Raw genomic sequence first — 12,366 nt, 5'->3', positions numbered from 1 at the left:
TCATCTGAATTGAAAAGGGATAGCCAGTCTGTTCTATAGCCCCTGCACGCGAATGCACCTGTGCCCGTTGATGCATGCAAACATGCATGCATATATCTTTGCATGCACGCATCCATGAACGCATGCGTGCAAACGGGCATTTAAGGGCTTACACGCACCACCACATGTTTGCCTTCTTCCCCGTCTTGGCAACTACACAAACACTCAGCGCAAAGAAGACAGTATTGGGGACTCACAGAGCCAACAGCAAGGAGACAAAAGGAGACACTTAAAGGAGAAAGATAGTCCCCTTAGGGCCTGTGTGGCAGGTAGCAACTGCTGCATGCAGGTGCGAGAAAGCTGCTGCTGTCCCCCAAGAATCAGCCCCAACCAATAACATTGTCTAAAAAATACAAAAGACTACACTGCCAGGGAATATTAAGCCTTCAAAAACAGTGGCTATACAGTCCAATCATGTGCTGTGGCTGCTGCTGCTACAGCGTCAGCAGCTGTTGTTACTACTCCTGCTGCTACTGAAGTATGCAGGAGCAGCTGCTCTTATTGCATCTGGTGTCAGTAGGTGCATGGCATGCGGAGACAGCGCTCTGCATGCGCACAAAAAAGCCAAGAGTCGCAGCTGTAAGGTTTTACTGCGGCTCCTGTTCCTGCTGTTCCTGCTGCTGGTCGCCTTCTGCCGCGCGCATGCGTCTGCTCTTAAGGGCCATGAGGGCGCGCAGGGTCTTGAGAGTCTCCTTATGATGCCACCCTGCGACACACAACAACGCCTCACTGCTACCGTCACTCTATGTCCCTTTCCCGCTGCAGCAAACCGCACCAGCAGCACCGGCTGCAAACCCAGGGGCTCACTAACACTGATGCCAACAGCAGCGACATCGGCAGCAGCAGTAGCAGCAGCGACACCCAGAGCAGAAGCAGCAAGGCAAGGTGCAGTATCACTGGAAACGTCAGCAGCAGCCCTAGTAGCAGCACAAGGCAGCACCTGTCTCGTTGCTGAAGACCTGCAGCGCAGGGGCCTCCTGCAGCAGCTGACGGATGTCAGGGTCTTGAATAGCGCACAGTTGATACACCTGGGAAGGGCGAGAAGGAGGGACAAGGAATGCATCCTCTGCACGCAAGGAAAAAGCAGACCCAACCTACCACACTACAGGCTCCTTCTGTAGCAGCTCCTGCTGTGGTTGCCGTGGCTGTTGCTACTGCTAGAGCGGCTGCTGCTGCTGCTGGTGTTTTCGTTAATGCTGTTGGCTTGCACAGTTTAGCTGGGATTATGTTGCTGTATCTGCAGCACAAGAAGCAGCAAAGTATCTCCACCCATTCCTACCTCGTTGCTGCTGCCGCGAACCAGGAGGTGGGGCCCCTGCTGCAGCAGCGGCCTTCCAGTTGGTGGCCCTGAAAAACGGATCCCTAAAGTCAATTGTCTGTACACACCATAAACCGTAAACCCCAAACCCCAGCCCACTGACATTTTAATCGCGCAGCCTCTCTTCCCTATGTGCTGGGAGATAGGACCTTGGAGAGCGTGTCAGGCTGTCAAGGGTTTATGGTTTACAGCGTGCTTCCCTAAACCCTAAACAAATCTTGCGGTTAGGGGGTTTACAGCTTTAGACGTGCAGCATGAGGAAATAACGCCAAGGGACTTCGGACGAGCGTTGAGGGGTTTTCAAGGCATCAGTTAAGAACTACGGGTTTAGGGTTTAGGGTCTTAAAGAGTTTCTAGAGGCGGGGCATGAAGCACCTGGTAGTGTCGGCTTTCAGGGTCTTTTCGGGGATCGTATCCCAAGCGGCAGAGGCAGCCACGGAAGGGCCCATCTAGCAGATACGCAAGACACGCACAAGCAAAGTCCTTGCTGCACTCGCTGCTGCTGCTGCTACTGTTGCTGCTGCTGCACGGCTCGCAGATGGCAAGTAAGTTAATAATTAGGCAGCAAGTCACACCGACGTCTCGTGGCTGCAGATACTATGGGGGCGCTCTACTGTTTGCTGCGGGGACTCTTCTCTACTTTAAACCAGCACGCACAACACCAAAATCATCAACAGCAGCACAAGGACCAGCAACACAAGCAGCCGCAACAGGGCAAGCAGAAGCAGCAGGAACAGCAGCAGCAAGAACAACAGCAGCAGCACCTGCAAAGAGGAAGCAAGTCTTAGCATAGGCAGGTTTCTTCCTCCATGCAGTGTACGAACGCGGCAACAAAGCATCAAGAGAAGATCGCAGCCACACGGGTTGCTGCTGCAGCAATTTCTCCAGAGCCAGCAGCAAGTCAGCATCTGCAACAAAATTACAGCAGGTATACGCATATACATATACATATATACCATGCAGCAGCCGCAGGAAGAACAACAGATGCTGACGCTCCAGTAGCTGCTGCAGCAACACCTGTTGCCACACTATGCCAGCAGCACCAACACCACCACAACCAACCACAGCAGCACAAGCAACAGCAGCACCATCAACCCCAGCAACAACGAAAACAGCAAAAGTGTCAACAGTAACAGCAGCAGTATTGGCGGCAGTCGCAACAAGAGAGCCACAACGCAGCCGGCACAGCAACAGCAGCAACAGGAAAACACCTGCAAATGCCTTTGATGCTGCAGGCGGAGGGGCTACGGGCAGCTGCTCATCGCCTATGCGGCCCACGGCGTTAAACGCAGAGCTTTCCTCCTTGCTGTTGTTGCTGCTACTACTGCTGCTGCTAGCTGCTGTTGTCGCTGTAGAGAGGGAGACAGCAGCAAAGTCAGGTCCTTCATCGTTAGCAGGTTCGGATAGGGTGAATGCTGGTGTTTCTGCCACACCATGCTCTGCATCGGCAGCAGCAGCAGCAGGTGCTCCTGTTGCTGCTCCTGCTGCTGCATCTCTCGTATCAGCAGCGACCTCTCGAGCAGAAGGTTCTGCATCGGCAGCAGCAGTATTTCCTGGTGCTGCTGCTGCAGGGGTTGGCTTCCTCCCTGATGTGTCTTCTGATGCGTCTACTGCTGTTACTTTTGTTGTTGTTGCTGCTGCTGATATTGAAGGAATAAAGCGGGGTGCTCGACTTGCTCTTGCTGCAGCGGCTCGTGCTGCTGCTGCCTTTGCAGCAACTGAAAGGCCAACGCCTTCTCCTGCAGCAGAAGATTGTGCCGTTCCTGCTGTTGCAGCTGAAGCTGCTTCTGCTTCAGCATCTGCAGCAGCATCTGCAGCAGCATCTGCTGCGGCAGCTGCTGTCTCGTCTGCTTCCAGTGCCGTCGTTGCAGTTGCCGTGCTGCTGGTGCCGTGCCTTGATCCGCCATCCAACAGGTCTTCCTGCTGTTCCTGCTGCTCCCCCGACAGCTGCCCTTCTTGGTGCTGCGGTACTTGTTGCTGCCCTTGCTCATCCTGTTGTTGCAAGCGCTGACGCTTTTGCTGCTGCTGCTGCTGCTGCTGCAGCTGCATGCATGCCGCGGTGGAAGCCTCCGCAACAAAGACAGGGGGTGCTGGGGCTTCAACTTTGTAAGGAAATGGCGCCTGTCCCTTAAAGAAGAAGGGAGGGGGTATATAAGGGGATCCTTGGCTGCTGCTGCTGCTGCTACTACTACTGCTGCATGCACGCTGCGCTTCAGCCAATACCTGAGCCTCCAGTGTCTCCTCTCCGCGGTGTCCTGGTGGAGGGATGAAGTAAAAGTCCGCAAGGCCTGAAGGAAGTGCAGCAGCACACGCAGCAGCAGATATAGCAGCTGCAGCAACGGCAGCTGCCGTAGCAGCTGCACTTGCAAGAACACTACTGTAGCAGCAGCGAGCGCAGCAGCAGCAGCAGCAGAGATAGCAGCAGCAGCGGTACTAGAAGCAACAGGCTCCGTACTAGAAGCAGCAGCGGCAGGTCTAGACACAGCAGCAGCAGCGGCACTAGAAGCAGCAGCAGCAACAACAAGCAGCACCTGTGAAGACATAGCGCTGCAGGACTCTTCCCAGAGGGACGAACTCGACAGCCCCGGACTTTCGGACTCTTCTCTTTAAGAGGATGCCTGCAGTAGTTTGACGGGAGGCAGGGATGTGTCCCCATCTGCTGCTGCTGCTGCTGTTGTTGTTGCTGCTGCTGCATCCTAGACGCAGCAGCAGGGGATCTCCACCATCTTCTAATGCCAAACTCCGAGAAGCCGCCTCAGCTCCTCCTAAGATGCGCAGCACTGTCGCGCTGCAGCGCAGCATCAGCAGACAGCAGCCACACAAGTAGCAGTAGCAGCATCAACGACATCAGCAGCAACACCAGTAGCAGCAGCAACGCCAGTAGGAGCAGCAACAACAGCAGCAGAAGCAGCAGCAGTGGCTTACGTCTTCTTAGCCTTGCCGGGTATCTCCACTGCAGCAAAGAATACATTTGGCAAATCCAATACCTGGCCTGCGGGAGGGCCCTCATAGCCCTTCTGGGTGTCTCCTTCTTTAAGAGGCCCCTCTGCTGCTGTGATGTCAGAAGGGTTTAGGGGCCCCCCTTTGGGTTCTAGGGTGGCCCCTTCTAAGGCCTGCACTTCCATGCTGGGCAGCTGGGCAGCAAAGGAAGGGCCCCCCAGGGGCCCTGCATGCACCCTTCGAGGCCCCCTAGTCGAGCCTGTAGCTCCACAATGTAGCCTTTATGCTAGCTGGGGGCCCCCAGCTACGCAGGGGCCCCCAAGGGGACAGTGCAGCCTGAAAGTTGTCTCTTCAGCAACAGCAGCGTTCGTTAGGCCCTGGGATGCTGAGACCTCCACTGCGGAAGCAGCAGAAGCAGCAAAAAGCGCATGCGAAACCCACAACTCGGAGTAAAGACCCCTGCGTGGAGCTGTTCAGGGGGCCTCGGGGGGCCCCCCTAAAGGAGGGTACCGAGGGAGCAGGAGGGTCCCCTTGGCTATCTCAGGTTATTAAAGGTCATCCAGTAACAAACAAAACACAAAAATGGACACAATGTGAAACTTTTACTGCAGCCATACAGCTGTCGTAGCAGCCACGTGAGGAAGAGAAGGGGGCCACCGCTCGGTGGGGCCCCCTCTGAAGTGACATGTTACTGCTGCTGCTGCTGCTACTGTTGCCTCTTACTTGCTGCTTCAGTTTCTCTTCCCCTATGTAAGGCTTCTTTAAGGGATTGGGTTATTTTTCCCTTTACAAAGGGGACATCTAGGGTCTAGTGTTAGCTCGTTGCGCTGGTGTTGCTTCAATGTACTAGTAACTCTCCTGGCGCTGCTGCAGGCTTCCTACTGTCCCTTCCTCAAGGAAAGGAGACAGTTAAGCAGACACCATTGCTGCCTACCAACACACCTCACGCTGCAACCCCACTTCCTAGCTAGCTGTGTGTCCCTACGTTCCTCCATAGCTAGCTACCCTTAGCTCTGGCTAGCTGCTGCAGTAGCCGTGGCTGGCTGCAGGTAGCTACGGTTGGCTGCACCCAGTACAGCTAGACACCAGCAGCAACATCCAAGACTCGTGCTGCACTTTGCAACCCCGAATACAATACCCATCTGCTGTGAATGTACACCGAAGGCGAGTACATCCGCCTGCCTTCCCCATCTACTCGTTGGTAAAATGTTAATAAATGGATATAAATTAATAATAACATCTATAAATAAATATATAAATAGGTATTCATAGAAGAAGACAGCTGTCAGTTAATACGGGCCCTTGCCTCTAACTGGGCACAGCAGCAGCAGCCGCACTCGCGCTGCCGCTGCTGTAGCCGCTGCTCTTTAACCCTTCGCAGCATTTCTGCCTCAGCCCTGACCTATTTTGGTTCCTTAAGGGCTTCCTGCGGGCCCTTTGCACGGAGACGTCCCTTCAGCAACAGCTTGAAGGGGCGACGTGTGTCTCCCTACTGCAGCAGGAGATCGGAGACCACGTCAGCCTCAGTGTGTAGTGGCGTGTTACTAAAGTGGGGTTGGTGTTCCCTGTTGCGCATGCAAGAGGTCCGTTAGCTGTTTTAACGTCTCATCAAGCTCTCCTGTGTCTCCATCTAACTCGTCGGTAGACTGCTGGGGGCCCCGGATAATGAGCTGCTTTGGCTGCAGCTGCTGCTGCAGCAGCTCCTGCACTAGTAACCGTGCACTGTCACACTCCTCCAGCAGCGTAAAACAAGGGGCAACGCAAGCATCTGGAAGAGACAAGACCCCACAGGGAGCTGCGGCAGCAGGCAACACCGGCCTGCTGCTGCCCCCTGTCTGTGCTCCTTCCAGCAGCAGCAACTCTGGGTCGTCATCCTGATCCCCTTCAACTCGGACTTCTGTTGATGCTCCTCCTGCTTCTGCATCAGCCCCTTCGCATGCAGTTGTCTCTTTGCCGTCATTTATTGCACCGTCCACCGTTGATGCTGCCGCTGCATCTGGCTGCGCCTGGTGCTGCTCTTGTTCTTGCTGTTGCTGTTGTTGTGATGGTGCAGTAGGAAGTCCCAGCGGCACTACTACGGACGCTGCTGCTGCTGCTGCTGCTGCTGCACCAGCAACCTGCTGGGTGTAACGAAAGGAGCAGAGAAAGTAACAAGTCCGTAGGCCTCCTGCTGACCGCAGCAGGCCCCTAAGTGCCCGCAGCAGCACAGTGCAGCAATGCGCATCAACCCCACAACCGCAGCTGGCTGTCTGTGCACCCCGTGCTGCTGCTAACTCCTGTCCTCCTCCCCCAACACAACAAGGGCGACCTGTTCCGTTGCTGCAGCACCCGCATGCACCGGATACGGCGGCAGCCGGCGCCGGTGGGGAAACCTCCTGCTGCTTTAGCTGCTGCTGCTGCTCTCCAAGAGGTTCATCGCTACAGCATCGAACTGCAGCAGAACAGACATGAGAAAGGTACAAAAGGAAATACCCCTTTGGAGCAACAGCACATGCAGCGTCTGTCTGAAGCACATGCACGGGCACCTCCGCCTCAGTTTGGCTGCTGCTGCTGTTACTGCTGCCTCTGCTATTATTGCTGCTGTTGCTGCTGCTGGTACTGTTGCTGTTGCTGCTGCTGCTGCTATTGTTGCCGCTGTTGTTGCTGCTAATGCTGTTGCTGCTGTTGCTGCTGCTGCTGTTGCTGCTGTAGCTGGAATCAGAAGCAGCCGCCGCGGCAGCCTGCGATGGGGTCTCACCGCAGGCTGCGCGCGCTACAACAACACCAATTCTAAAGCCGGGCCCACCCAACACGGGCTCAGTGCAAATTGCAAGCAGCCTGCAGCACGAAGGGGGGGTCGATATCTCGTTGCTGCGTATTGCTGTTGTTCCTTCTGCTGTTGCAGCTGCTGATGCTCCGTCTGCTGCTCCTCCTGCGCCGTTTGCTGCTGGTGATTCGTGTTGTGCTGCTGGTGATTCGTGTTGTGCTGTTGGTGGTTCGTGTTGTGCTGCTGGTGCTGCGTCTGCTGCTGGCGCCCCATCTGCTGTTGCTGCTGCTGCTTCTAAAGCTAGCGTATCTTGTTCTTCTGAGACTGAAGATGCCTCACTACCTCTCGCTGCTGCTGCATTGACCTTCTTAGCTACGAATGATGTTGCTGCTGCAGGCGGTGCTGCACTTGCAGTGTTCCTCCCACCACCTTCCGTGGCGTTTGTACTGTTAGTCTCCTGCGTTTGCTGCTTCTGCTGCTGTACCTGTTGCTGCTGCTGTTGCTGTTGCTGCTTGCTTGAATAGAATGGACGACAGAAGGCTTGAGCCTGTCTCCTCAGGATAAGGGGCTCCGTGTTAGGGGCAGGGATACCCCCAGATTCGTACAGCAGCAGCTTTGTATGGATCCGCTCGCCATTGCTGCAGTGCAGCACCAAGCCGCTGCTGCTGCGCTCCAGCCTTGCTGACAGCTCGTCTACATCCTCCTCCCCGTTTAATTCGGCTTCAAACTGGCTCTCCTGCTGCTGCTGACTTTGCTGCTGCTTCTGCTGCTCTTTGGATTGGTGCAGCTGCTGGTGTCCCTGCTGCTGCTGTTGCAGTGGCATGCGGGGGGGCGCTACGAACTGCAGCCGCTCAACAGCAGCTCCCAGCATGCAGAGCGCCCCACTGAGAGCTGCGGAGCGTACGAAGGCCTGAGGCAGGTCTCCAGACCCGTAAAGAGGGTACAGCAAGGGGGCTCCCTTACATGCATAAAGCCCAGAACCACTGACAAACAGCTGCAGCCGACTGCGCCCCTCAGAGACAGTCCAGCGACGAATATGACCGCCCTTGCACCTCGCTGATGCTGCTGATGCTGCTGCGGGAGCTGCTGCTGCCGCGGGCAACAACGGCTCCTCACACAGACAAACCCCATAAGTCAACAACCGCCTCAGGTGAGGGTTTAGGCCCTGCTTCTCGAGGTAACAATCCCAGCAGTCTCCCTCCTGGCAGTTTGCTGCTGCTCCTCCTCCTGTTTGTGCGTTTGCTGCTGCGTTTGCTGCAGATGCAGCAGAACGGCCTAGGGGCCTCCAGTCGGCAGCAGAAGCGAAGGGGGCACTGACAGTGGTAGGCTTAGGTGTCCCTAAAGCAGCAACAAAACGCATTAAAGCTCGCCTCTCTGCAAGAGACAGCAAGGAAGATAGAAATATCTGACTCTTGCTCATGGGAGTAGGCTCTAATACAACTTTCTCTACAGGAGCAACAACTTCAAAGGCATCCCTGGTGCGGGCCCCGAGATGTGGAGGCCCCCTTGCTGCGGCAGCCACCGCGGCAATATATGCATTCAAACCTACAACTGCCGAAGCAGCATCAGCAGCAGCATTCTGGCCGTCTTGTTGGTGCTCCTGCTGCTCTGGCTGCTGCCCCCGCGCAGGCTGCTGTGGGCCGGATCCGTGCTGCTGTTGCGAACTGACCGAACCTGCCACTGCCTCTTCGTCATCCTGCTGCTGCAGCTCTGCTGTCAGTACAGCTGCGTCGCAGCTCCTGAACTCCAAGTACCTGGCTGCTCCGCTTTCGATCAGCACATCGATGATGTCGCTCGAGGTGTAGATACACTTGGGCATGAGGTCTATCAAGAAGCGCGAGCCCTCCGCCATCAGCTCATGCTTCATCTGCAGCCGCTGTGCCTCCACACTGCCGGGAGGCTCGCCCGCTGCTGCTGCTGCATCCGCCGCAGCAGCAGCTGCTGCTGCTGTAGCTGCTTGGGCTGCTGCCGTCGCAGCCTCGGCAGCTGCCACCTCGACAGCCTCTGCCAGGCCCACATCAGGTGCTGATGTTCCCGCCGTTCCCGCTGCTCTTGCTGCTGCATCTGCGGCGGCTGTGGATGCCACTGTTGCTGCTCCCGGTGAGGCAGCAGCTGCTCCGGTTTGTGCTTCTGGTGCTCCACACAGCGCGTCTGCGGGAGAAACCAGTGGGTTGGTGCTACGGTCTCCCTCGGGCTCAGAGAGCGGCATCTCGGTGGGTCTGCGACAGTGTAGCGCAGCAGTCAGTGGGTCGTGGTGGGAGCTGGAAGTCTGCTGCAGCAGCAGTGGCTGTTGCTGCTGCTGCAAACCTTCGACAGCGGGAGAGTCCCCAGATGGTTGCTGAAGCGAAGGAGCGGGGCTGCTGACAGGCCCCTCTCCCCACTGTCCCGCACCTGCAGCAGGTGAAGCACCAGCAGCTGCAGCGGGAGCAGTAGCAGCTGCGCCAGCAGTGGGTTGCAGCAGAGGCGGAGGTCTTTGGGTATGCCTGCTTGTTCTTGACGTTTGTGTTGTATCTGTGGTGCTGCTTGTGGTGGCTGTGTAGCTTGTCTCTGCTGTAGCATCCGTGGATGCTGAGTCTGTGCTGCTTGCATCTGTCTCTGTCTCCTCTTCAGTGTCTCCTCCTTCCTCCTCAAGTGTCTCCTCCTCCGGTGGCCCCTCAACAGGCTCAAGAAAGGGCCCAAAGGAGTACCACCGCCTCTCAAACCCGTCCCCAAGGGGGCCCCATGCCCCCTTAAAAGGTCTAAAACTGTCCCCACCAGGGGGCTCATAAGGGCCCGCACCGGCTGGATCACCTCCAGAGGGCCCGGCTGGGTCACCTCCAGGGGACCCCCCAGATAAACCCCCACCACAAGACCCGCCACCGCGGCCCCCTGGGGCAGCGCATGCATCCCCATTACCAGGAGGGGGGCTCCCGCGGAGACGATCTGTTGCAGTGGGGACATCGCTGTGTCTTGTTGCACTCAGAAGGCGGGCAAACCCTAAACCGCTCCCCAACGAAGCAGGCCTGTCGGGCCCGCCTCTCTGCTGCTGCTGATGACGGGGACTCCTTGGCCCTCCAGGAGAGCATGGGGTGTCCACTCCTGATGTATCCTCGTGCACTGCTGCCTGCTTGGTCCTTGGGGTGTCCCTAGGGCTCTCTGGCGGTCCCCTTTCTGCTTCAGTGTCATGACAGCAGCAGGGACAAGGCGGCAGCCCCTTCTTGAGGGATCGTCTCCTTTCTTCATCGTCGGGGCCACACGGGGGGCCCCTTGGGGAGAATGAAGGGTCCCATGGGGGGCCCTTCCCGGCCCCTCCCTCTGCCCACTGCAGCAGCTCCTCAAGGCGCATGCTGCGATGGGGGCCCCCATATGTCATAGAGGGTTCGCATAGGAGACAAAGAAATCCCCTTCGGCTAAGAGCAGCACAAATAAGAGTGCTGGAAATACTTGAGCCCACAACCGTCACATCAACACAAACAGAACCCCCGCCGGAGGGAGGAGGCACGCGGACACAAGGACGCAGCACCTGCTGCTGCTGCTGTTCCCCTTGCTTCTCCTGGTGCCGCTCTGCGCCATCCTGCATGGGGTGTTGTTGCAGTTCCACAAGCTTCTCACTCTGAGAAGCCTCATAGTCCCCTGCACGAAGCTCTTGCTGCTGCTGCTGCGGCTCTGGCAAATGATTGCTGTAGGCTGTAGCCGTGAGGCCGCGTGGATCACCAGCATCTAGTTGTTTCTTCTGCTGCACCTGCACCTGCTGCTGGTTGTGGCGCTCTTGCTGCTGCTGCTGCAGCTGCTGCTGTTCGGGCATGGCCGCACGGGGCCTTTCAAGCCCCTGTTATGGCCCACCGTTGAGGTCGTCAGCAACTCTACTGAGTCCTCAGAAACATAAGAGGTAAACAATGAGCTGAAGAAGTATTCATGCTACTGGGATGTTGATAATGAATCGGTTTTTGACAGCAGCTCCTAGGTTGGGCCTGTTGCCTCAATCGCTGCTGCTACCGTTGCTGCTGCTGCTGAGACTGCTACTGGTGATGTTGCAGAAGGTCTTGCCACACTAGCAATGCCGAAGCCCAATAAACAGCAAGTCAGCTGCTGTGCCGACGCACAAACGCGTCCGCTGCCGCTGAAGCCAGTAGCAAAACTCGCCAAAAAGACAATCTGTGCTGCTGCCTCTCTGCTAAGCAGGAATAGGAAAACAGCTGCGAGAGCAAGTAACCCAGCATAGACACCATGAAATTCTAAAACGTCGTCTACCACCGAGGCCTTCCTTTGCTACCCAGCCCCTACTCCTGTTGTTGTTGCGGCGGCTGCCACGGTTGTTGTTGCGACGGGTTGAGAGGCGGCAGTGCCTTGGGGCCCTTGTCTGGCGTTTTCCTTCCGCAAAAATGCTTTTTCCCTCATCTAAATTGGCTTAAGAGCTTACAAAGACCCCGCAGACAAAGGCAACAAACCCAACACGGGGAGCTTCCTGCAACGATATATGGGAGCGCCCACTGTAGTGCACAGGCACTACAATGTGGCTCTGATGTGATCTCTAGTGGCTTATTGATTGTAAAGAGAACAAATATTAAATAATTTAGGATTAAGTCATTATTAACTATGAATAGGAACTAATACTGCTAAATGTTCTAAGAGTTGGGTCTCGGAGATAGAGTCATAGCTTATTAGGGTTATCCAGCCAGTAGTCACCCATATCGGCTGTGTAGCGAAACGCTTAGTCATTACTTGGGTACCAGATAGGACTTTAGAGGTCTAAATGGAGAAATAAATACAGTCATTATTTTATAGGAGTATTCTGCCTGTGAATAGGACATTTAGGAGGATAGCATTTTATAGGTCAGGCACCTGATTGTGTCGTCGCTGTTGATATCTCCCCGCCATCTTGTAGGTCGGGCACTGATCCCCTGTAAAGACCGGGGCCAGTTCCGGACACAGTTCTATTATTCTGGGAACTTCCCTTGTTTATAAAAGAGACTCGAACGTGATTTGGAATTTTAAGTATTGGCCCCTGGGGAGTTGGGTAGTTAGTATGTAGTTAGGAAGCAAGACGTTATTAGAAGGTAAATAGGCACAGCTTAGGACGGCTGTGCACTACATTTGGGGGCTGTTCAGTGGTACATTCCACAGGAAATGTAACCCATATATAGCTAGGCGCATAGAGAGCTCCCAGGAGCAGCAGTAACTACAGGGGCAGCTGTTGCTTTAGAAGCAGCAGACTCACCTGGAGGAACAGTCTAAGCTGTTACCTGCTGTTTCTCCTTCTGACACTGGAATATGCGAATTTACGTGGCTTTGCTGTACACAGCTAACCCCCTCCTTTTCCCACCCCCCCACGGGGGAAGGGGGC

The 12,366-nt window shown here is 55.8% G+C and overlaps 2 protein-coding genes across 2 annotated transcripts; both read right to left on the bottom strand.

Moving 5' to 3' along the window:
• Window positions 1-626: 626 nt before the first annotated feature.
• EMWEY_00044710 (hypothetical protein, conserved) lies at window positions 627-4,482 on the bottom strand (the record flags this gene model as incomplete). The annotated part of the gene is made up of 8 exons (XM_013482951.1): window positions 627-745; window positions 980-1,105; window positions 1,319-1,415; window positions 1,733-1,806; window positions 2,122-2,265; window positions 2,446-3,645; window positions 3,889-4,145; window positions 4,283-4,482. 8 exons carry the CDS (start codon window positions 4,480-4,482, stop codon window positions 627-629), a joined length of 2,217 nt encoding a protein of 738 aa, XP_013338405.1.
• A 1,359-nt stretch (window positions 4,483-5,841) lies between these two features.
• EMWEY_00044700 (hypothetical protein, conserved) lies at window positions 5,842-10,827 on the bottom strand (the record flags this gene model as incomplete). The annotated part of the gene is made up of 1 exon (XM_013482950.1): window positions 5,842-10,827. One exon carries the CDS (start codon window positions 10,825-10,827, stop codon window positions 5,842-5,844), a length of 4,986 nt encoding a protein of 1,661 aa, XP_013338404.1.
• Window positions 10,828-12,366: the final 1,539 nt, after the last annotated feature.

Source organism: Eimeria maxima, genomic scaffold (genome assembly GCF_000499605.1).
Source record: "Eimeria maxima Weybridge genomic scaffold, Emw_scaff868, whole genome shotgun sequence".
Lineage (NCBI taxonomy): Eukaryota > Apicomplexa > Conoidasida > Eucoccidiorida > Eimeriidae > Eimeria > Eimeria maxima.
Note: the sequence above shows the minus strand (reverse complement) of the source record. Positions and strands in the feature narration are given on the sequence as shown.